This window comes from Ooceraea biroi, chromosome 3 (assembly GCF_003672135.1).
Source record: "Ooceraea biroi isolate clonal line C1 chromosome 3, Obir_v5.4, whole genome shotgun sequence".
Taxonomy (NCBI): domain Eukaryota; kingdom Metazoa; phylum Arthropoda; class Insecta; order Hymenoptera; family Formicidae; genus Ooceraea; species Ooceraea biroi.
The window spans coordinates 12,807,240-12,832,020 of record NC_039508.1 but is presented as its reverse complement, the minus strand read 5'-3'; the positions used below and the strand labels follow the sequence as shown (position 1 = coordinate 12,832,020).

General features: G+C 44.4%; 1 protein-coding gene across 1 annotated transcript in view; it reads left to right on the top strand.

Moving 5' to 3' along the window:
- Nucleotides 1-1,979: 1,979 nt before the first annotated feature.
- The window catches only part of LOC105277070 (ras-related protein Rab-37), a 74,586-nt gene continuing 51,784 nt past the window's right edge, over nucleotides 1,980-24,781 (top strand). The window contains exons 1-4 of the mRNA XM_011335211.3: nucleotides 1,980-2,458; nucleotides 8,750-8,864; nucleotides 11,256-11,528; nucleotides 24,433-24,543. Of these exons, the coding sequence (XP_011333513.1) occupies nucleotides 8,802-8,864; nucleotides 11,256-11,528; nucleotides 24,433-24,543 (447 nt within the window). The 5' untranslated portion in view covers nucleotides 1,980-2,458; nucleotides 8,750-8,801. The remainder of the gene's footprint in view (nucleotides 2,459-8,749; nucleotides 8,865-11,255; nucleotides 11,529-24,432; nucleotides 24,544-24,781) is intronic.

Below are 24,781 nucleotides of genomic sequence, written 5' to 3'. Positions count from 1 at the left end.
AATTAACATAATTAAGGCGATGGATGGACGGAAGGTGCGCCCAGCCGAGTCTTCGGCCAAGAGATTTCACGTGCCCATGCATTCTCGAGAAAACGTCATCGTCGTCGTCGTCGTCGTCGTAATGTCGATCGAACCTCGAAGACGCCCGGAATAAATAAAGAAGAGAAGTGACGTGATAAAAGTTTGATGGGCGCAGAAAGAGAGAGAATGACTGCAGATAAAAACCTCGCTATTGAAATATGTATCGTCGCAAACGTCTGTCTAATTTCGAGCTGGAACACAGAGCTTCCATTTTCAGCTTCCTTTATTTCCCCATCTCGCCACACCCCGCATGTGCACTCCGCGCGATTAAATAGTCATATGCGACTCCGTAATCGGCGTATCCGCCGAAGTCTCTGCCGTCGCCGGCAACTGCGGCATCCTGCCTGTCTGCGGCATTTGCATCATGCGATCGTTGCGCAGCTGTGCATCTGCATAAACGTGTCCACCGCGTTGCGTAACGCGAATCGGCGAGCGGAATCAGCGGGATCGCGCGGGACAAAGGAAGCGGCCGGATCGGCGATTGGGAGGGACGGCCGAAAATGGCGTCGTTGTATTCCAGAAAGTACGGACTCCGCACCTTCCATGATTGGCCGATTCGCCCTTGGCCCTCGTAGGGGTCGAAGCACTTCCTGCCGCGCGAAGAAGCGTCGCCATCCTGTGGCGAGTTACCAAACCACGGAGGGCGAATCCGCGCACGCGAATTTCGTGCCACCCCACTGTGTTCCTCCATGCCTGACCCTCCACCCCTCTTCCACTACCCTTATTTCGTGGCGCAGGGGTTGATAATTCCGGCGAGAGCGCGATTTTATCGGCCGCGAATATACGAGGATCGACTTGCGGGAAAGCTCGCGGGGGATGACGAGGGCTCTGCTTGTCCCTCGAAAGCAAAGACACTTGCCGAAGTAAATGTCCTTTTGTAGACTTTCCTCATATTTTTAAGTCTAAAGCGCTTGTGAGACGTGTATTCTGTCCATGCCAGATGTGCCACGTGAGTTTTCGAGATTATTTGTTTTTGGTAACAAAAATGTCCACAAAGCTTGCCATTCTTGCAGTTACAATTTGAAACTTGTTTATATTTTGTACTACCTTGATACTTAAATTAACGCAAGATGTTGCCGTGCGTATCCATAAAAGTCTTATATCGAGGTAATGCCGTGACTTTGAGGCACTCTGTTGCTATAAAAAATTTTAAATCGCGGTTTTATCACTATATTTTATTGATGTTATTAGTATCATTGCTTTATCGGTATCAACAGATATCTTGGTTTGCATAGGCGGAAAGAAAGAGGAAAATAATAGAAAATAAAAGTTGCTGTCAGATAACGATCCATCGAGAAAGTGCTATGTCACGATAAAAATGTTATCAACAGGTGCTTTCGCTCTTTTTTGGCATTTTCTTTACTCTCGCGTAAGTGCAAGAATCGATTTCTTATGCCTGCTTCCTATAGCCACATCGCTTGCATTCATCTTTTCCCCTTATCTTTGCAAAACGCATATTTATTTCAAGTAAAGAAAATCCAGAAGAACAAGAACAACCATAAATAACATGTGTCTATATTATATACTACAAAGAATAATATATGTGACCCGTTACTTGCATTATTCATCTCTGATCGGATCTTGACACCGATATCTCGCATTCCACTTAACGGCATGAGCCTCCGTCATGCCGAATCGTCACATACGTTTACCGATCGCATACGCGTCCGACCACGTGCACGCACGCGTCTCGGTAACGCAACATGTATGCGGTGACGTAACGTCGGACGATAGAAGCACGAATATGCGCGATATCGAGTGAAGCTTAACACGAGTCGACGACGACGACGACGACGACGCTACGGACGCTGCGCTTGCGTGCGCCCTCGTTCTCTCTCGCGCGCGCATATACACGCGCTGCTCGCCACCCGCCCGCGCCCCCCCGCCCGCTCGCTCGTCCGTCCGTCTGTCCGTCTTTCACGCTCTCTGCACCCCGAGGAGGAATACACCTCTCGTCGCAGAAACTCGCGTCGCTCTCGCGTGTGTTCCGTGCCAGAGCGACGGGCACGGGCCGCGTCGTTCCAGCTCGTTCCACGGTGTTCCATTGTGCTGCCGGCCGTCAGCTGCGCGGCTACCGTGACCGCGAGTGTGTGCGTTCGCCAGGCCTGTGTACGTCACGTGACGACGATACGGGCAGCGTCGCGGCGACCCGCTTGCAGCCTCAAAGGGTGTAGGAGAGCCCTTGGCCTCCGGCGCTCGCCGGGAGTGAATCGGCCGCGCCGTTCAACGTTGCAGTTTTCGGGACGAGATTTTCTCCCGAAGGAAGGACATCGCGACGCGCGGCGCGAGATCGATAGGGGCGCGGGAGCGGCTCGTTTCGCCCGTCCGTCAGCCGTTCATGGGAAAAGTGGGTCGACCTACCGCACGGTGGTGGAAGGTGAGCGTCTCACCGTCGTTACGTCACCGCGCGTTATCGGCCAGAGTCGCTTATCGGGAAAGTGGTAACGAAGCGTGAGCGGCCCTTCGGCGAGAGGATTTGCTTCATGCATGAATGTCTGATTTTTGATTGGAAGTCGCGTGCTGCTGCGCGATTCCGACAGCGCGCGGTGCTCTGTACAGGGGTGCGAGCGACCAGGAGTCAGCTTCATGAGCGAGATGATAAAATGCGGCGTCAACATATATTTGCATTATAACGCTCTCTCTCTCTCTCTCCTCCCTTGAATGTGTAATCATGCATAAGAAGGGATTTCTTTTATCGAGTCATCTCATTTCTTTCTCTCTCAATTCTTCAAACTCACCCCTTCAAAATAAGTCAGTTATCGCTTTTATCTTCGGCCAAGTGCACCGTCGAGAAATATCACCAGTCACGTTTACCCCAATGTCATGATTATCCTGATCGATACGTCACCTCACATAGCGAGGAGATACTTATGTCTCTCGAGCGAGAGTATGTTTCTATGATCGAGCATGTCAGGCGTGTAAAAACCGGTAAACGCCGATAGTATCAAACTTGGGCTTAGGAGCAATTTCCTGTCAGTGACATCCGGTAAAGATGCATTTCGCCCGATAGCGCCGGTACATGCGAGATTTAATCTTCCCTGTTTGTTCCGTAAAGCTATCGCGCGCTCGTAATACTGGAAATAGAAGAACGTAATGCAGACGCGACCTTGATTTCCAACGTCGATGGAGTAACACGCATTTCAGCGTGGAGGCGGACGCAGCCTTTACGAATGGCACTTAATCGATATCGAGGTGCTGTTTCAAAGTCACCGCTTATGCCTACAGTATAGACTATCTCCCTTTGAGGTACAATAATATATACGTCAAGTAGAATAATAAAATTTGAACCTACTTAACTTATAGTCCATTTACGATAAAAACTATAATTCACACCATTATAGTTTTTTTTAGTATCTTTTAGTATTATTAACCATATAAATTGGATAAAACAGAGCAATGCCGTGAAAACGTACAGTTGTCGTGCTTACAATTATCTTCGGTAACGCGCATGTGCGCTGAAAAGTGTAACAAGTTGCCGAGCATTCATAAGCTATAGTTCGCGTGCCTGACCGAGAGGAAGAAAGAGAGAGACAGAAATATATAATCTCTGAATGGCTGATTTAAAATGTACAGATAAAACTAAAATATGTAGACAGCTAATTTTTTACATCTCCGTCATCTTATCATAATGCAAGCAAACATAGAATAGTGTAACATCAATTCTGTAATGACTACAATTATTTTTCCGCTACATTGCGATTCTATGAAAATTCTATTAAAATGAAAAAACCATTAGAGCGCGTTTGTAAATGTAGATAAGAGGAAGCGGCACGATCTATTACGTTGGTAGAGTTCGCAGTTAAAAGCCGCGACCCATAATAGCATTGCGCAGATGTACCTATACTAGAAAGTGCAGATCGCGGGTGCACAGCGTCAGGTCACAAACGTGACTTCGAATTGACAACAATAGCGCGATTCGATCCGATCTCGCTCGCGGAGATGTTACATGTAGAATCGTATGCTGTCGTTAATTTCGCAGCCGATCGCGATAACCCGCTGTCACGCGGTAGATCGTTCACGCAGATAAATCAATGCTTAATATGGCATGTCGGTGATAACTTGTGATAACTTCGCGGTCACGACTGCATCGGAAGAGCGGTGATGTAATATCACCGCGCGATATTTGGATATACGACTAACAAGGAAAGGTTTTTAGGTGTTACACTCGGATTTCAAAAATTTTTTGCATCCAGGTAGGGAGGTCCCCAAATAGAAGAAAAATTATAAAAGTAGCGGCCCAAATGCATATTTGCGCGCTACGTGCGCAATTTTCGATGTTAGGTTAATTACTCAAAAATGCTATTTCCAATCGAATTCTTTACATTTTTTATTTCACCTAATGCACAACGCTTTAAAAAGAAATCAAAACCAAAATTAAAACTGAAAGAGTTAAAAACCTCCCTTGACCAGATCTTTTATGTCCTCGTTATGGATTCTGATCAAATCTATTTAAAGTCGCATGCAATAAATCACGCAGAAAGAGCAAACTACGATTTGCGCAATGTACAATTATTCCAAATTGTGTGCATTGGCAGTTGCAGTAAAAAATTAAAAAAGTTACGGTGCAAATACCATTTTTGAGCAATGGGCCTTTTATACGCACTGTGCTCGCGCGGCACGAGATTACATTAGACGCTCGTATTTTCTAAACACACACAAGTACACACACGCACACAGAAGCACATACGCGCACGCACACACATACACACACACACACAAAATTACTCAAAGCAATATAAATGTGCATTAGGTGAAATAAAAAATGTGAAGAATTCGATTGGAAATAGCATTTTTGAGTAATTAACCTAACATCGAAAATTGCGCACGTAGCGCGCAAATATGCATTTGGGCCGCTACTTTTTTTTTTTCTTCTATTTGGGGACCTCCCTACCTGCGTGCAAAAAATTTTTGAAATCCGAGTGTAACACCTAAAAACCTTCCCTTGTAAGGCCCAATTTCACCAACTATCTTGTAATCGGCGTTTAGCTAAACTTCGTTCTGTGTAAGCGAAGATTCTAATCGTGATTATGGTCGAGCGGATTTCACCGGTTTCGCAGTGGCACAATTAATTCTAGTTTATTAAATCGAAGTTTAGATGCAAAAGAACACCGGCAACATCGCAAATATGTGGATCTAGATGGCAATGACCATAATAACCTTTTACAATTTGTCAGCAATTTGTTCAGTAATAAGCCTTACTGAAAGATGTCAACTATTAGTAACAAGACTATTAGTAACCTCGTCACAAAATCTGTGTCGTCTGTGGAAATGATCTTCTCTTTCTCGTATCCACCTTGGTCGACGAACAACAAATTCATCCTCATCATCACTATTCTCAAAAACTAATACATACCCTCTTAGCATTATTATTTCTTGTCGGTTTGATATAATGTTGGGAGTTTCCAGATGAATTTTGATGTTTGCAGTCGTAACCGCGGTTTAAATTCGTTAACCGACCAAAATCGGTCAGTTAGTTTTTAAACGTCGATTATTCCTAAACTCGATTAGTTTCTCTTGGTGAAATCCAATATCGAGGGTTAAAAACGTAATCGAAGTTTAATTTCAATTAATCGCGTTTTACGTTGTTGGTGAAATCGGGCCTAAATAACCATTTAATTCGATTGTCGAGTTAACTGTGAAATTCGCGGTGTCGTCGATCGATGACAGTTTCACGGTGCATGTAAACGTAATGAAAGCATACCACGGACTCGTAAAACACGAGCGGTCTTGCACATAGAGCGACGTAGGTGGAGGGTATACACGAACGTGGCTAAATATAGAGAGCGCTTTTATGGCGCACGCGTCGTGCCACGGGAAGCCGAACGATCGACGGATCCCGATGGCCTTTACTCTCGATCGAACTCGCTCTCATTAAGGCCGGCGAGCCTCGTGCAATCAAATATCGCCGTGATTTCGTAGTACATTCACGAGATACGGGATCACGGGTGCGATTCCGCGAAGGCACAGCATCGTGATCGCGTTACGCGTGTATTTGCACGCGACGATATTGTCATACCTCTATCGGCAAGAGAATCGATTGAAGATCAAGTAATCCAGTCAAAATCGCTCTCCTCGCGCGATGCGATCTGGCTTAACGAAATCCAGCTTGCGCGATCGTTTTTATACGTCGTCGACGATTTCATAGAGTACAAAGAATGGCATTCTTTGTTCCCGAGCCTGTTGAATCTAGCTATGTTTTCGACCATGAGTACGTTTCGCTCGACTGGTCATAGAAATCGGAGAAGCCAAGAGAACGAGAAAGCGCACCGAGTACCGAGGTCAAGGACGAAACTTTTCCCCAGAAAATCGGCGAAGCGTATCGAAAGAGTCGTTTCTTCTTGTTCCAATTTTCCAGCTTTATGTCTGGCAACTCGGCTCTTTGACTCTTTATTAGGACGATTCGTGACATTCCGACCGTGAAGTGATAATGCTTTACACGTATCCTCGTCAAAGGTGAGACTCGAACAGGGGTTGCGTTCACGAAGGAATCGCCCAACTTTGAGATCGACCTAATAAATGACTCTGTGGGAGCCCGGGGACGTATAATTTGCGAATTACAATTACGCGCGTAATTACGGTCGTGCGAGAGAACGTGTACGCTTGGCCCGGTGGGGAAAAAGCGGCCTTTGTCTCCCTTTTTCGGTCGGTCGGTCGCCGAGAGATCGGCCGGCGCGATAAGCGGGGTCGCTTGCTTCCCGATCCGCAACGGATGATCGGCCGGCAAGAAGTGCGTGAGAGGTAACGTGGGCGGGTGGAACTTATTGCGGTGGGTGGGCCACGCCGAGCGAGCGTGTGACAGAGATGAACGGCGCCGCCGGTCTCTGATCGTGCACGTGACAGAGAGGATAGCCGCGCGCGTGAGCGAGAGCGGCTCGCCGTTTCATCGAGCGACCGAGAGAGATGGCCGATGAAACGCGGAGCGCGGTGATGCTGCGATTGAGAGAGCGAGCGAGAAAGGGAGAGAGAGAAAAAAGGAACGAGAGAGATCCTGCGATCCTGTTGTCGAGTGTGACGAACGATGCTCGAATGCGGTGAGGCTGAGGGTGTGCACCTGAGAGAGACGGAACGCCACGCGGAACCTTTCATGTGCAGCATGCGCGTGTGTGTATGTGTAGAGACGATGCGTGCGCTATCGCATGTCGAAAATGGAGAAACGATGGGTTCGGAAAGAGACAGTGAGAAAGCGCACGTGGTTGTAGAAGAGCGGGACACAAGGTGGAGTGAGAAAGAGACACTGAGCGCGCTAGCCTGTGAAACGTGCTGATGAGAGAAGAGTAGAGGAGAGAGAGAGAGAGAGAGACAGAGCGAAGAGCCGTGCTTCCAAAAGAGATACGCGTGATGAAGCGTCGGGAGAGAAATGATCTCGGGAACGCCTGTTCGCTGCGTGCGTGTGACTGCAAGCGAGGGTTGAAATTGAATGGATATAGGACCAACGCATCAAGCGCGTCAAGCTCGAGCGGAGGAGAAGCGAAAGTACTTTGTGAAGTGCGTTTGGATTTTCTTCGCGCGGGGCGAAATCGACATAATGATGCTGTTACGGCGCACGTCAATAATCGAACTTTGATTTCGGAGCACCCCTCGTCGCGTTCGGGTGAATTTATGCGCAGGCTGAAATCGATCGTCCGGAAATACGATAGCGCTCTCGTATAAATTTCCCTGAGACGTGGGAGCAGTTTTTAGTTCTTACGCTGGAGAGGACTGAGGAATAGAATGTACTCGATCTGTTTTTAGTATTCGATATGTAACGTGACCAAAATATTAAACGATGCTAATATCGCGTTGATATTAGCATATACAGGGTGAGGCACCTAAAACAGGCCACCTGAATATCTCGGCTGTTGATAGATTGGTGATAGAAACAAATGTGTCAGACCAAACTTGCATGGTTTCGAGGGACACATAATTTGTTCTCAATAGTTTTTTATTAGGTGGACGCGTAGAGGTCATATGAAGATCAACTTCGTTTTTTTAAATGGTATGATATGTTTTTTTACGTACCATCTAATAGAGCGTTTGAAGATGCGCACTTTGATCTACGGGTCAAAATCATTCAAGGTCACTGAAGGCTAAAATTTCTAAGTGCTAGAACTTTTTCATTTCTGAATTTACGGTATTTTCAATAGCAGGGAACTCTAGGCAATATAAAAAATAATGATATCATCAACTCAGAACTTCTCGGAAAAGAAAACATTTCTAACGGTTAGAACTTTTTCATTTCTGAATTTACGGTATTTTCAATAGCAGAGAACTCTAGACAATATAAAGTAAATTATTTTCCCTTGCATTTGGCCTTCAGTGACCTTGAATGATTTTGACCCGTAGATCAATGTGCGCATCTTCAAACGCTCTACTAGAGGGTACGTAAAAAAACATATCATACCATTTAAAAAAACGAAGTTGACCTTCATATGACCTCTACGTGTCCACCTAATAAAAAACTATTTAGAACAAATTATGTGTCCCTCGAAACCATGCAAGTTTAGTCTGACACATTTTTTTCTATCACCAATAACAGCCGAGATATTCAGGTGGCCTGTTTTAGGTGCCTCACCCTGTATATGGCGTGATATTGACATGTGTTAAAATGTTTCTTCTGATACGCCATTTATCGTTGTACTCATGCTGATTAAATAGACCGTACTGATGGCCGTCGTTTTTGTATTCACAGTGACCCAATGCGACGATTGTTGAGGGGCGATATTCACATTTAGGACAGCACAATGAGAGGCGGTGCCGGTGATGGTCCGTCTATGGTTACGGTTCCTGCTTCAGCATCCCTTAATGTAAGTACACCCTCGAGTTATCTAAAATCATGATTTGGGTCTGAAACTGGATATGTAGAATCTTAATATTTGAACTTATCTAAATTTATCTACAAATTTGTTAATTCAAGTCGATTTGTGATTATTCGCTAGAGATAATTAAACGAGGAATATAATGAAATATAAGTCCGAATATAATGAAATCTTTGATTCACGTGAAAGAATCGCTCGACCACGCGAGCGGTGCCATGATATCTCAATGATGCTTTCGCAACCCAATTATCGTTGTGGACTTTATCATCGAGTATAAGCAACTGTCGCTGAGCAACAAGCATGGAGAACCGGTGCAGCAAGTACCCCAAGAATCGGTAGCCATGCTCCGGTCACCATCGATCGTGTTCGATTAAGCATCTGATTCGATCAATAACGCGCCTCTGAAATTATAGCTTTCATCTCTTTTTCTTCTGTACTGAATCTCTTTAGTGATAGATCATCGCCTTAGTCCCTTAGATACGCATTAGTAAGATTCTTTTTTTAAAAATTGTATCTTCTATACGAGCGCAAAAGCATCTAATTCTAATGTTATTCATAATTTATCGCGATATTTATACGTGGCGATAAAAATAAATATATATATTTATTTCTCAAAGGTGTGTAATTTAATTTGATATTTGGAGCCGATTTCGCGTAATCAAGGTCGCTGCACGCGAAACACGCGCCACGCGACATCCTCAGGGGTGGGATTAATGCGGGGCGGTCTATGGGGTAAAATTGAAATGGAGGGCAACTGGCTCGGAAGGGGAGCGAGCGCGGGATATCACGCGCATTCATTACCATGGCATTCCTGTTGTTTTGTGCGGTTGCAACGCGCAGCTTTGTCGCCTAAATTAATTCATACTTTGAGCACACGAGCGAAGCGATTTTATACCTCGGAGGAAGGCGAGATGGGGGAACCTGATATCACAGTGAATGATATAAAATGTATTAGATTTCGAGGTATCGAATTCGCAGTAGCAGTAGACGATACGAGCGCTAACGTAGCATGATAACGGTAATAACGCGTTTCTATGTTGTCATTTGTACGTGCTATCGACACAGACCATTTTACCCAAGGCGTGCGAGGAGTACACGAAGAGGCAAAGTAGTCAGCCACGACTGAAGCAACCTTCGTGGAGCTACCCGCTAAAATATTCAGCGGGGAGCCGGCTACTCGAGAGATTATATCAGACTTCTTCGGTACCTCTTCGTGAGGAACAGTGCCATAAATCATGTATGCCAGTCGCCTTCTGCCATGTAAATTTATCGATTCCACGTGAGCCTTTCAATTTCAAGAAGCGACGCTGTCGACGTCACATTAGCGAGTTTTTGCATTATGTCATCCGCGATACTTTTTGTACGCAACATGAAGCTTATCCTATAAAGCTCCAATCAGGAATCACTGTTGTCAAGGGAAAAAGCTCGGACTATCTGCGATCCATTTAGCAATTACGCGGTTATCTATTATTACAACGTAATTATCGTACTTTTGGCAAAGTACTAGCGCTTATCGTGCTCAGAGCGCGACGTTGCGGCAAAGCTTATTAACGTACATAGCTTAAACGTAATATTCGCGTTGCAATGTATTGCGTCGGAACAGGAATGATTATAGTTCGCGCACCACGCGAGTCAGACGAAAACAGGTACGAACATCGCGGTACGAGCTACTGGCTTGCCATTGAAGTGCAGCAAGCTCGCTTTCGCGCGCGGCTGAAATTGAAATGGTACCCGCGGCGCGGGCGTTACGCGCGCTAATCGTCGACATCGCATTCGCGACTCCATAAAGGTCCGGTACACGGCTGTACTTCGGTTTATGATCGCACGAGATCGCGTCGAGGATCTAGGCGCTACATCGGGGCCGTCGAGGACTTACTAATTGGCTTTAAGTGCTACGAGACCGCGGCGTTATGCTGTACCTCGGGGATGGAGATGTCAGCCTGATCGGAGGACGGTTACATCAGCGTTCGCCCCGCGTGGCAATGGCAAATGAGAGCGTCCTCTCCGTCGAACTGGTTTTCTCCGGTAGCTTTGGTAATGCGACCAGAAGTTATCGTCGGCCGCGAGAGGATCTTCTCGCGATTCTCGAAGGCGATCAACAAGGAAAAAGGAACGGCCTTGAGATTACAATAAAATACGAATTGAATATCATTTGCCGATCCGTTGCACGTGGAGTCGCCCGGAGATGCTCCGTTCTTCGATCGTCTATTCAGATTTCCGCAGAAATTGCATCTACGTTTGAAATCTCAGGAGCAGAAGCTGTTCTCATTTCCGTGCACACATTTATGCTTACTCAAAGTCATTAATAGTCCATTCAGGTCCATTGAAGTCCGATTAATGCGAGACGGTGATTTCAGGACAGTTAACTATGATTCGCAGTTTATGACAGCTGAGGACAGCATGAGCGACGACGTATTCGAGATGGAGGACGACCGTTCTTCCACCGTCACGAATGCTCTTTCCGGGGGCCTCACACCCGGGGAACGTCCCCTCGACAAGACACCCTCGCCCACCGGATACCGCGATTATAAGCCACCTGCCGAGGTACTCAGCAAAAACTATAGTACAACCTTCAGAACAACGAGCGACTTCGATAACGTGCGGAGCGCCTTGAAGAGGGACCAGGAAAAAGAAGATAATTTCGCGCACAAGGTAAATTACTTTGCGTGTAAGTCCTCGAAGAAGCGCGGCACGTTAATTTTGTCTTCGATATTAATATGAATTTTTTCTCGACAACTGATGCTTGATACTCATCAAAAATAACTATCTTGATAATCAATCGCATAAATCCTCGAACCGATATAGAGAATAATGGAATCGCGCGTAACTCAGCCGCGAAATGTACGTATCCGTCAGTCGGTAGATCACCGCATTTCCGAGATGCAACGAGGCTTAACCTTGCCTTCGTGCCAAGGACAAGCCAGCCTCCTCTCCTCGGCGAACCCGTGGAATAATGATCGGGAATACCAGAGGTCCGTGGCAGCCGTAGTACGGCCCCCGAGACGATTCCTCGTCCTTCATTCCGCGTCTTCGTTCCCTTCGCTCCGCGGTTTCTTTCTCTCTTTCTCTCTTTTTCTCTTCATCTCCTTCTCTTTTCGCCCTATCAAGCTCCATCTTTCTCTTTCCTCACTTCGTCACGTGTCCTTCTCTTCCCTTCGCTTCGAGTGTGCGAGCTGCCCGACCGCGTCACGAGCTTCCAGCTCGTCGTAAGATTCCTCTGTCTTTACCGCCTTCTTATCTGCCGTTCGCCGTCTTCATTCGTGTCCGGCGGAACGCGACTTGCGGATAAATTTATGCGCGTGATTTAGACGACACCCGCAGCGTCTTAAGCTTCGGCGAGGCCCGTCTCGACCGTTCACCGACGGCCGAAATCGTTTTTCTCTCGGTAAAGAATACCTTCACTGACGTTCCGGTTGCCGGAACAAGTGCATACAAATTACTTTTACAGTTCTACGAGAATCGTAGTCTCGATAGGGAGTCTTAAGCTTTTCGATTAATTTAATTTTCCACTATGAATGCAAATTTCAACGAAAAATAAAATTGGAAAATGGAAGCATAATGTCAAGGATAATTGTCGAGGACATACATATTATTGTTGTTCACGTGTGACATGACAAAGAGAATACTAAACTTAAGAACATTTACAACGAATTTATCCCAGAACTCTCACAGAATTCAGAATGATAGTTCAGGACTTGTAATCGTGCATCCTAACGACGAATCTAATCAATTTGAAATAATTAATCGCATCGCTGTGACATGCGTCGCGCGAATGTTCGCGATGAGCGTCGAGATCCGACGAAAGTCCAACGTCTGAATATTCGACACGCTGTAAGATCCATCGAAGTTGAATCCCCGAATTCCCTGAATTCCCAGTTTCAGTTCAGATCAGCCGAGAACGATAATGCCTCGCGCGACAAGCGCTAAATATACGACGCGATCGGGCCCCGATGCAGTTTTCCGCGCGTGACACTTAATTTTATGTTCGAGCCGTGTGCGCGACTCAGCGCGCAATAAAGTAGAACCCAGAAGCCATCGAACATTTTTTTTCGATTGCCGCCGCAATTAAGGAGAGGGTTCTCTCGTGACTGCTCAACGTGGGACGGAAGAACGGGTGGAGGGAATCGGAGGGGCGTGGGGGGGGGGGAAGGGGCGGCGGGCTTGAATAAGCTACTACACAGGGGGACCAAGTAAAACCGGTAGGGGGTCTACCATCTCGAGCCGGTTCTTGCCTTGCACTTTCTTCGGCCGTCCGGGCACCTCGTCAGTACTCACTTCGTACTGCCTATAAGGGATAATTGAAGACCCCGGTGCAGCAACCAGCTTGATTTTTGCAAATTCTCCGGGAAGGGGAAGATAAATATCGAATTAAGGGGAGAAAACCGTGTAACCTTCCCCCGCCGCGTATGTTTTATCTCGTCCCGTTGCTTTTTCGCTCGTCGCTTCATTTCCATTTCTGTTTCTACCGCAATATGCCGATCCCTCCTCGTACATTAGCGACAAGTAGTTTCAAGCCCGCAAAACGATCGCGCGAGTCTCCGATATTTCCGGTTGCGACGTACTACTACCTGCAGACGTTATTTTCTAATAACGAAATCACTGACAAGGGAAGGTTTTTAGGTGTTACACTCGGATTTCAAAAATTTTTTGCACGCAGGTAGGGAGGTCCCCAAATAGAAGAAAAAAAAAAAAGTAGCGGCCCAAATGCATATTTGCGCGCTACGTGCGCAATTTTCGATGTTAGGTTAATTACTCAAAAATGCTATTTCCAATCGAATTCTTCACATTTTTTATTTCACCTAATGCACATTTATATTGCTTTGAGTAATTTTGTGTGTGTGTGTATGTGTGTGCGTGCGCGTATGTGCTTCTGTGTGCGTGTGTGTACTTGTGTGTGTTTAGAAAATACGAGCGTCTAATGTAATCTCGTGCCGCGCGAGCACAGTGCGTATAAAAGGCCCATTGCTCAAAAATGGTATTTGCACCGTAACTTTTTTAATTTTTTACTGCAACTGCCAATGCACACAATTTGGAATAATTGTACATTGCGCAAATCGTAGTTTGCTCTTTCTGCGTGATTTATTGTATGCGACTTTAAATAGATTTGATCAGAATCCATAATAAGGACATAAAAGATCTGGTCAAAGGAGGTTTTTAACTCTTTCAGTTTTAATTTTGGTTTTGATTTCTTTTTAAAGCGTTGTGCATTAGGTGAAATAAAAAATGTAAAGAATTCGATTGGAAATAGCATTTTTGAGTAATTAACCCAACATCGAAAATTGCGCACGTAGCGCGCAAATATGCATTTGGGCCGCTACTTTTATAATTTTTCTTCTATTTGGGGACCTCCCTACCTGGATGCAAAATATTTTTGAAATCCGAGTGTAACACCTAAAAACCTTTCCTTGTGAGATGTTTGAGAACTCTGCGATGATAGAGACGATAGAGATATGTGTAGACTTTCGATATGCGGTACAGTGGAACCGCAAGTTTCTCAAAGATCTTGGAGAGACCGTTCTGTTCTTTCCGACTGATTGTGAGTCGAGATGAATTTTTCGATTAGGATGATCGCCATCGAGCAGGGTGTAATTTTTCACAGCACAACACGCACAGAGGATTGAAACTCGGCTAGACAACGCACTTGCACACTGACCTCAACGGCGGTCGTGCATCTGGCGGGCTCGCGCAGTCGCATACCAATTGAGTTAGCGGCCGCGTGGTAATGCAGAAGACGAGAAGGCGAGAGCACAAAGCAGCGAGAGACCAGCGGCATACATCCATCGTCGAGTTATTCTGAGCAGGACCAAAAATTGCCGAGAGAGATAATTTTTTATTCAACACCTTTCCTATTCTCTTGTGTCACGCTGATGAGATGTTACTTTGCCAAAATGAAGGAAAAATTGGAGATTGCAAATCTTAAATTCGTATAATAATAATTTTTAATAATGTCGTTATTGAACGAGTTAGAAAATGACTTTCTCTGTTAATTCTCTCATAATTGACTTTTGCTGTTCGTTAGCAAGAAAAGAGTTGCTACGTAGAGTCAATCATTCGAATTCCAACGCACGCTTATAGAAGAACTCTTGCAGATAACCGTTAAGCGATGTCGTCGGCAGGATAATCATTATCGTAAAACTATCGTTAGATCGTTAAGAACTTTGCACAAGACAAACTGATGAATTTTAGTTTATTTTTAATATTTGTAGCAAAGTATATGTGATTGATCAAATGCTAAAGTTGGAAAATTTGACACAGAGTGAAATTGATCAATTTGATTTTTGGGAGATTTAAATAACGACCACTTATAGGAGAAGATATTATTTAGATGTATATCAACATTTTTTATTTTGAGCGGAAACATATTTAAAAATCTGACTTCTATGTAATTCGTATATCTGAAATCTATTTGCGCTTTATCGCCGGAAAACGGTCACATCCACCATAAGTTCTCGCGACATCCTTCGCGGTTTTACGCCGCCGAGGGAAATGCGCGATCTTCCCGTGTACGGGAGCGCGTCCGCTCGTTAGGCCTCACTCATAACGATCAGACGCCGTTGCGACGTCTCCGGAAATGTGCGACGGATTCCTCGATAAGGAGACTGCACTCATTGAGATACGCAGCCGCGATTAGGCTAATCCAGCCAGGGGCGATAACCCTGTCGATAAGACGTGAATTTTCCTGGATGCCATTTGATTTGTACCTGCGTACTTTGGAATGTCCAATGGAAAGATTCTGCATTGTTCGCAGCATTTATTCTTGTCAATGAATGAAAGAAAATAATCGCACTTTCTCAAGTAGCAGTAAAAATAAATCGCAGAAAGTTTAAGATTCTCAAGAATTAAAATCGGACAATGCTCGACTGATTGCTTATCGTTTAAGTTGTGTCGTCTATATCTTTTTATGTGCTACGATTTCAAGCGCTGCAATGAGATTGATCGAAGGAAGAAGAAAAATCAATTTGCAAAAATGAAATTTTTGTGACACGACAATCGCGTCTGCCGCTATGTTGCTCATACGGTTTTATCGCCAGAAATATCAAGCGGGTGGATTGGCTCGATTGATATTCGTCCCGGGTTTTGGCTTGAAAGCGGTAGTTGATAAATTGCTCGTGTCACAGTTGTCGAGTCGCGATAAGCATATTCACAACGTGTCCTCACCATAATCATAACAGTAACAATACGTTTTTATCGCAGATATTCCCCGTGGTTTTGCGCGAATAAAGAAATCACGGAACGTATTTCCATCTCGCCCCAATTTCGCGCACAAATCCGTGGGAAATAAACGTCTCTGCCAGTCGGGACGATCTCGCCTTTTTCAAAGAGGATGCAAATTGGCTTCTTAATTGCGTGCGAATGTTTAATGTGATTTCGAACTGTGTGATGCTCTCTCGCTCTGTATTTTTCATCTGCATGTCGAGTTTGTCCTATTTATGTGAAACACGTGCGGCAATACTCTCGTTCAACCCGACGGATTTCGAGTTCATTTTGTGCTTGACCGACTCAATCCCGTTCGGTAATCCAACCACCCATAGCTATCGCATTACTCGATACTAACAGCACGTGCCTTCGCCTTAAGGGGGGAGCCTGCTTTAGAACGTTGAAAATAAGGTATAATTTTACGAATTGTTTTGGAGAAACTATACAGCGGATCATTATAAAACTTTGATGCATTTATTAGTACATGTTTAAAGATAAAAAAAATTATTTTTTTATTTGAATATATCGCCTGTAGAGGTCGTCCTGGAGGCATCTTAGTGCAGCCGGCGTTGTAAATTGGTGAGCATTCTCCTGCCTCCAAATTTCATCCAAACTGAAAAATTGAAATATTTTCTTGTTATTTATGAATTCCCATCGTCGATGAACCTTTAATATTCATAAAAACATTAAGTTAAACAATTACTTTTGCATGAAAAAGTTCAACAACTTTGCCTAAAAATTGTACTTTTGTGTTCTAAGCTCCACCATTTTGGCACTTTTCAACTTTTTTCTTCTCTCTTTGGTTCATCGACGATGGGAATTCATAAATAACGAGAACATATTTCAATTTTTCAGTTTAGACGAAATTTGGAGGCAGGAGAATGCTCAGCAATTTGCAATGCCGGCGACGCGGCTGCACTAAGATTTCTCCAGGACGACCTCTACAATATATTCAAATCAAAAAATAATTTTTTTTATCTTTAAACATGCACTAATAAATGCATCAAAGTTTTATAATGATCCGCTGTATAGTTTCTCCAAAAACAATTCGTAAAATATACCTTATTTTCAGCGTTCTAAAGCAGGCTCCCCCCTTAACGAGCATTTGCCACTCTGCGATTCGCGCGTTTCTCGGTGTCTATTTTTATCCGATGGTCGCGCGGTGCGTACACGCGAGAATTTCTGGACAAAGGAGGACGAAGGACTCCAGCGTCGTCCGCACCTGGTAAGCGATGGACGTCGCTCTCGTTAGGCTTATTACGTTATTCCGTGACGTTATTCGTGGCGCTGGACGTTGGCGTGTCCGATCGTAACTTTTCGTTTACACACGTCCTATGGTTCCGCGCGTGGATCAATGTTGCCTCGCTCGGCGCTATTTTACGAGAGATAAATGATAAACACGTGCCGCGAAACGAAAACGGATTACGACGGGCGCTCGTGCAACGCGCTACGCACGTACGTGCGACGCGTGTGCGCTCATTGCCTCTTGTCGAATCGTCGCTGTGCATAACTGGACGCATACGTGCACGTGCTCGCAAGTGGTCGATTCATTGCGGCGCAACTGTCCTGAAACCTGGCCGGCGCTCGTATTCGTGATCGCAGAGTACCGTTTGAGCTTTTAATGCTGTAACGGAGCACCGGCGTGAGCTAGGATGACCGGCACGTGCGACCGCTTTGACAGCGGACACCTCGCGATCGATCAAATTTTTACGCGCGCATTAGATCGCTCGTGTTCCATGTGGCGTTTGTTTAAAAATGGTATTATTAAAGTTCTGACTAAATTTTCTTTATTTTCATAAACAGAACAAATTCTTGAGAGAAGTATCTAAAAAATGGGAGAGAAAATTGCAACAGTCATAAATGTTGCTTCGCGTTGGAGAAACAAAAGAATAGAGCATTTAAAACTTCCATAGCTTCATAAGAAGTTATCAATGTTTAAAATTTGTAGTCATGCATTTGTTGCATTATATTTAAAATATAAATAATTATTTTATAAATATTTATAAATAAATATTTATATAAAATAAACATTGCCATTCAAGGCTGATGGAGCTGTTATAATTTATACACAAGTCTTTTTTATCTCTGCATTTAAAAGGATATCCGAGAGCTCTGTGACGATGCATTTGACATTTATCTCTGCGTCGTTATCTGGTTGATCTATTATTATTATTATACGTGCGCGCGGTGCACGGATACCGAAGGGAAAATGCAAACATCGATTTTCATCTCGGCAAGCGCGAATCGCACCTAAGCAACCCACGCTCGCGTTTATCGCTCGTAGGACCGTAGCGTATCACCACGCGAATTGCCGTCTCCTCTGTTTCGTTCTCGCGTTTCTCTCCTTCTGCCTCGTCGGCGATTAGCATACGAATGTACACGACCTTGTTGCGCGGCCGCGCCTAAAGGCCGCCGCACATGAAAATGCGAACGATTGGGTCTTCGAGAGCTTTCGGGGAAAAAAGCTCGCTGCTACGAGCAACGAATATCAAAATGGAGGTGTTCAGTCCCAAAGGTTAAAAGAATATTTTACCGATGGACCGAGTAAGATTTTTCCTTAATTTCCTGAATTTTTAATGGTGATTTTATTATTTATTTGTTTGACGGCACGCAAATATCGTTAATCATCAGATAGATCTTATCGTCGCATTTCTTCCCTTAGAAAAACTCCCTTACAGAAATGATTTTGTATAAGGATCACCGTTGTTCCTTTTTATGGATCTCATATGTTTTATATGGAAAGGATGTCCTCTCTTTGATCTTCCCACGCGTCCCTGCGAATATTCTGTTTTCCGCGCGAGTACGATATCGAATATTCTCCCGAACCCGTCCGGCTGGTGGCCGTGTTTTCCTTCATGGTAGATTTCGCGCAATGGGGATGCCATATGAAATCATTCTCCAACTGGGATCTCACATTCCGCGCATCGCGTCCCTTTGTTCTCCCTGGCGCTACTTACATTTTCGAAATTCTCATCCCGAGGATTCTAAATCTTCGTCGCGATGGGTTTTCCGGTGGTCGCAATCGAATGTGTCTCTTCCATCTGTTGAGAAATCCTTCCCATACTATTGATAAATCTCACCATCTATCGATGGAGAACTTTCGAACCGCCCAACTTCTACGAGCGACATGTCGATTCTCTTGCCTCGTATGTGTGAGACGAAAATTCCTTCTCCAAATTTAGTTGCTCGTTTAGCGTTTGCGTTCTAAAGATCGTATTTGTTGAGCACCGCTGTGAGCACCCGCGCGCGGTACTTGCCCCCTTTTTTTACACCTTTGAACTTGGAGTGCGCTGCTGTAAATGTACGCGTAACGCGATATCTCATGCATTTTCGAACGCGGCTGCCGCTCTGCGATGCACATGTACCGTGGTCGCGTGAGTGTTGCAGGAGCGTGAAACGTTTCATGCAAATTGCAATGTGAACTGTGCACAAGCACACGCGCGGCGTATACTGCGAGCCATATTTTTGCCAACCGCTAAACTCTTTAGAGATTCAATGGTGCATTTTGAATGAGCCAGGAGATTATTTCATTGCACAATTTAGAACGCGCAAAGACATTTACGGTAGTATAATTATTGCAATAGTAAATACTGTATAACGTTGGATTGGATTACGAAAACATTTGGTTGAAGGAATTTGCTATGGAAGGACAGGATTATGACGTAGTCTGAAAGATTATCAAACGTCATAGAAAAAATAGATAATATATTAGTAATATATTATTAATGTTGCTTTTTATGTAAACTTGCGCTTTTAATTTCGCTAAAAATGACGGAAGGAATTCATGTTCCAACTTATCTAGAATAGCTATTTTTATTCTCGCGATGCTATTGCAAAAGTTCATGCATCTATAATACATGATAATACGTTTTATTGAAGAAATATCGTGAAACAGCATACGAGAATGCCAAAACGCCGGAGCGAGAGTCGACAGGACGATTTCTCCGTTGGAAACCGCTGTTACAGGAAAGACTCATTTGGCAGGACCGTAGTATTATCGGCGATCGCGACGACCTGTGAATCCCGCAAGATCTCGTCCGCAAATCTTTACGGCTTGTCTTCATGGTGCGTCGGTTTTACGATCGCACTTTTATGACGTAGCCGATCATGTATTCAGCCTTGTACTTCCGTTACCATAACGTCCAAAGACGCATTAGACTAAGAAGGGTTCGCAGATGTTATTAATAACAGGACTTGAATATTTAAAGCGGATTATCCAACATTATGTCGATTACAGGTTTATTGCCTGCATTGGATTACATCGGACTGTGTTGGCAAGAAATCAATACATGATTGGAGAGAAAAATATGAAAAAATCCAATTTCTGCACCAGAAAGTGCAGTTTAATGCGGATGAAAAAACTTTATACAATAGTTCATGCACAATGCGATTGCGACGTATTGAATGCCACGTTACCTATATTATCCATGCATAAATTTCTTCTGGAGACGCGTCATCCGTTTATGAATGGCAGTCTTACTTATTGTATTTGGAGTTGCGTTATTATTTGCAAAGATATCCAAGGGAAATCTTTATTGTGACGGGCGCAATTGTGACAGAATCGTATACATTCGTTACGCGGTTCAAAACGCAACGGTCGTAAATCGCCAGTGATTGAGATGCAAGATACGATCGTAACTGATTGGACGAAATCGTTAATCGACCGGATTCTGCGGCGGCCGCGAAAGACGTGCTGGTTGTAAGAAGCAGAATCGCGAGTTTATTGCCGTCGATAAATTCTCCGTCACCGATAAAGATAGATGGAGTCCGGCTGATCGCTCGGTCACGTCCGAAAAGGCGCCGAGATTTGCTCGATCTTTTAAGTAATGTCTGTCAACGCTCTTCAACTACAGGCATTGTGATCGATTCAACATCAATCTTTTTCAACGAAGATAATCCAAGACATACGTATAATAATTTCGCGTGTTTATTCGTTTAAAGATAAAAAGTTTCAATAAATAAAACTGATTTATACAGTCACGATTATTCCGCGCGTCTTATTTTTTCGACAATTCTTTATTTATAATAGACATAATTCTCACAGTCTCGGGTGCTCGATAGTAACTCGCTATGTAATAGCCTCTAAAGAGCATTTTCACGCAACGCAATCGCCACACACGAAAGGCTCGCAGCGAGCTTTTGACGTTCGCTTACCCAGGGCGATTACCGGCAATTAATTGAAAACGTGCGTCGGCGGCACCGCCACCCACAAAGAAACAACAGAGTTCCATCGGGAAGAGGTAACGGGAAGGGGGAGAATATAGAGGTAGATCACACCAGCTGGAAGAGAGCGAGGGAGAGAAAGAGAGAGAGAGAACGAGAGAGAAAGAGCGGGAGAAGGGGGATCACGCGGAAGGGAGCGAGAAGCAGCGAGAAGGAGCGAGAGAGACGGGGAAGGGAGGGCAGTGAATTAAGTTTCTCCGCCCCTGAGGCCGACACATTCGCCGACACTCGTCACGACCACCCCCTGGGGGTCCTGCGAATCTTTCAATGGAAATTCTCCGCGAAGGGGACGGCGCCTGGAGGCTCGGGGATTATAAATCCTCGCGGCCGATGTGACACGGTAAGGATTCCCGACAGCCGGAGATACTCCCGTCCGGAAAACGAGATTCTGAAAACCGCCGCGAATCAAAGTGTCCCACTTCGTGACCCTCTCAGCAGCCCTTCACACTTCCTGCCGTCGTTCTCGACGGACCGCGCGCGTTTTGTCTTTCATCGCGAGTGCTGATTGCGAACTTGGAGGAGACACTTTCTATTGATGATTCTGCTGAACGCGGTGACAAGTCGCGATAAAACGAGAGATAAAAAGGAATTTTCTTTCTTTCTCTTTCCCTGAAAAAGTGCTTGCGGTGCGAGCGGAGTGTACGTACTTGTCGAGGACGCCCACGAACGTTTAACCGCGCGATGAGAAATTGAACGTCGAAATCACGTTATCTTTGCGTCAGCGAGAAAGTTTCACGGATAGTCGCGAGTTCGTTCCTCCTCGTGTAATTGGTAATTTTACGTGCTGTAAAATATTTAGCTCACGTTACATATTTCATATCTTCGTTTAATCGCCAGAATTAAATGAAGAATTTATCCCCGAGCGTAACGAATATCCATCAATGTTAATAGCTCTCTAGATTTTGCATGTGACGGTTATATTCGAATTCGTTGCGCGACGCGTCAACATCGGCACCAAAACTGCCGGCGGTGTGCTCATAAAAAGTGTATTTATATTCAATATCTGGCGAAGACACGTGCTCTTCTCTGTCACTCTCGTCGACAGTAAAACCGCGCACGCCAGGGGTGTTAAGAGCGGGTGTCGTTTCGACCACTTATTGCCCGTTCGATGATGTTTTACGAGGAAAAGACCAACGATCCTTCTCCTGCGGCAGGACAATGGAGGCGCACCTGCCAGACGGCGCACCATAGCGCAGACGTACCTGCGTTATTGCGCCGAGCCAACCCTCGTCCCTTTGTCCCGGCGTTTGGTGATGGCATTGATATTCTCGCGTGCGCGCGCTACGATACACTCGAAACGCGCGTATCAATCTTCTGCCAGAAGCGCCATTGTCCGACGCGACGGTAGTCCTGCGCGGAACGCTCAAGAGGAAGTCGCGTCTAGATTTCTTCTCCTCCCCCCGCTACAGTTTCGCAGTCGTAAAGTCGTTGTAGCTTACCTTGCAAAATGCACTCTGATACTTGAGCCGGACTGGTGATACGACTCGTGAATAAACGGATCGTAACTTATAATGAAGAAAGATGAAATTTTTTTATTAGAAGGGATAAGATGAAAGCGAGGGATATCTGTACGCCAGGTTTCTTCATAAATTTTTGTAACTTTTATAATACGGAAGGTATATATACAGGGTGTCCCGGGTTTTAACCGACAAACTGCGGGAGCATATTCTACTAGTGGAAATAAGAAAAAATTCTTATATCGAGTTTGCTTAGAAATGCTTTATTAGAGTTATAAACCAATATTGAAAAGAAATATGAGATAAGTAACAACGGATTTTTTCACAAAATAAAAATTATCTACGCAATGATTTAGTGACGCATTTCAAAATGTTGTCCTTGCACATCGATACAAGCTAGACATCGACGTAGTACAGAATTTGTTACGGTACGACATTCCTGAAAATTTTGTTGCATCTCAGTAACTGAATTAGTAATTCGTTGCTTTAAATCTATCTGGTACTCTCCTGTTAGGAAATCTACGTTGATACTCTCGTACGGCAGCTCGTGCATTTCCGTCACAGAATCCGTACACGAAATCAATATCAGTGTATTCCTCATTTGAAAACACTTTTGGCATTCTGATAGTAATTGCTAGTTCACACGACGATTGAAATCTAACAGCTACTGTTGTGAAAGTAACGATCATACTGAATCGTTTCAACATAGTGAACATGAAGACATGTGAATACACATAACATAAACATCTTCGACCTTCCAAATTCTACACTATGTTCCGTTGTTACTTATCTCATATTTCTTTTCAATATTGGTTTATAACTTTGTAATAAAGCATTTCTAAGCAAACTCGATATAAGAATTTGTTCTTATTTCCACTAGTAGAATATGCTCCCGCAGTTTGTCGGTTAAAACCCGGGACACCCTGTATATATATATATATATATATATATATATATGTTATGTTCCTTATTTAATATTGGCAGCGAGTTCGCTGTGTTCGTTTAACAGATCGGCGCTCGGTCTGCTATCTGCTGAAAGTTGTGCAAGGAGAGAGGAACAATGTTGATATTCTGCAGCACCGATTCATTTTACAACAAGCGTCACGATTGCAGTGCGAACAGATATTGGATGGAGAACAAGCGCTCGCTCGCTTATCGTCGCAATCGACTTTAGCATTGCAGCCGATGACGCGAACTGTTGCGGTTTATTGCGACTGGTGCATTCGATTCATCGTCGTCAACACGATGCTTTCTCTCTCTTTCTTTCTCCGCTTGTACCAGGTATCCGGTGGACAAACAAATTTGAAATAGGAGCGTGATTGCGTTCGGGAGGCACAAACCAACTTTAGTTTTCCGGCAGAAAGTTGATAGATGCTCGTAATTACGTTTGCAAGCGCGTTTTAGAAACTTTTGTATTCGCGCTTGCGTTCCCTTCTGCAAAATGCAAAATGACAGCGAGGTTTTAGCGAAGTTTTAGAGTGGTCCGCTAAAATGGGAAAATAAAATAGGAGATTAATATAGGAGGAAAAAATAGGAGATACGCGTGTTTAAAATTGATCATCAAAGAATTCTTTAAAAATCTGGGATCGAGATAGATTATTATATTTCCTTTTTTATACCGTCGACAAAATCGTTGAATTTTCGCAATTTTGGCAATTATTTCACATGTGTGCTTCCAGACAATCCTTCTCGGCGATAGTGGGGTCGGGAAGACTTCATTATTGGTGCAGTTCGATACCGGAAGATTCCAACCAGGAAACTTCGCAGCCACTGTGGGTATCGGTTTTACGGTGAGTAATATTGTACCGAGATATTTAATTAAGCTTTCCAGCCCGATGGAAATACCGTGTAGTGCAACGAAGCCTCTTAGTAGATATTATTCCTCAAAGTTAAACCCAACGAAGCCATTCTGTCTGCATTTGACTTTCATTTCTATTCCTTGTTCACTTTCGCGGATCTACCAGCGATCCATCATTTCTGCCGCTTCATAATTGTTCTCGAGATCAATATCGTAATTTATAATTATTT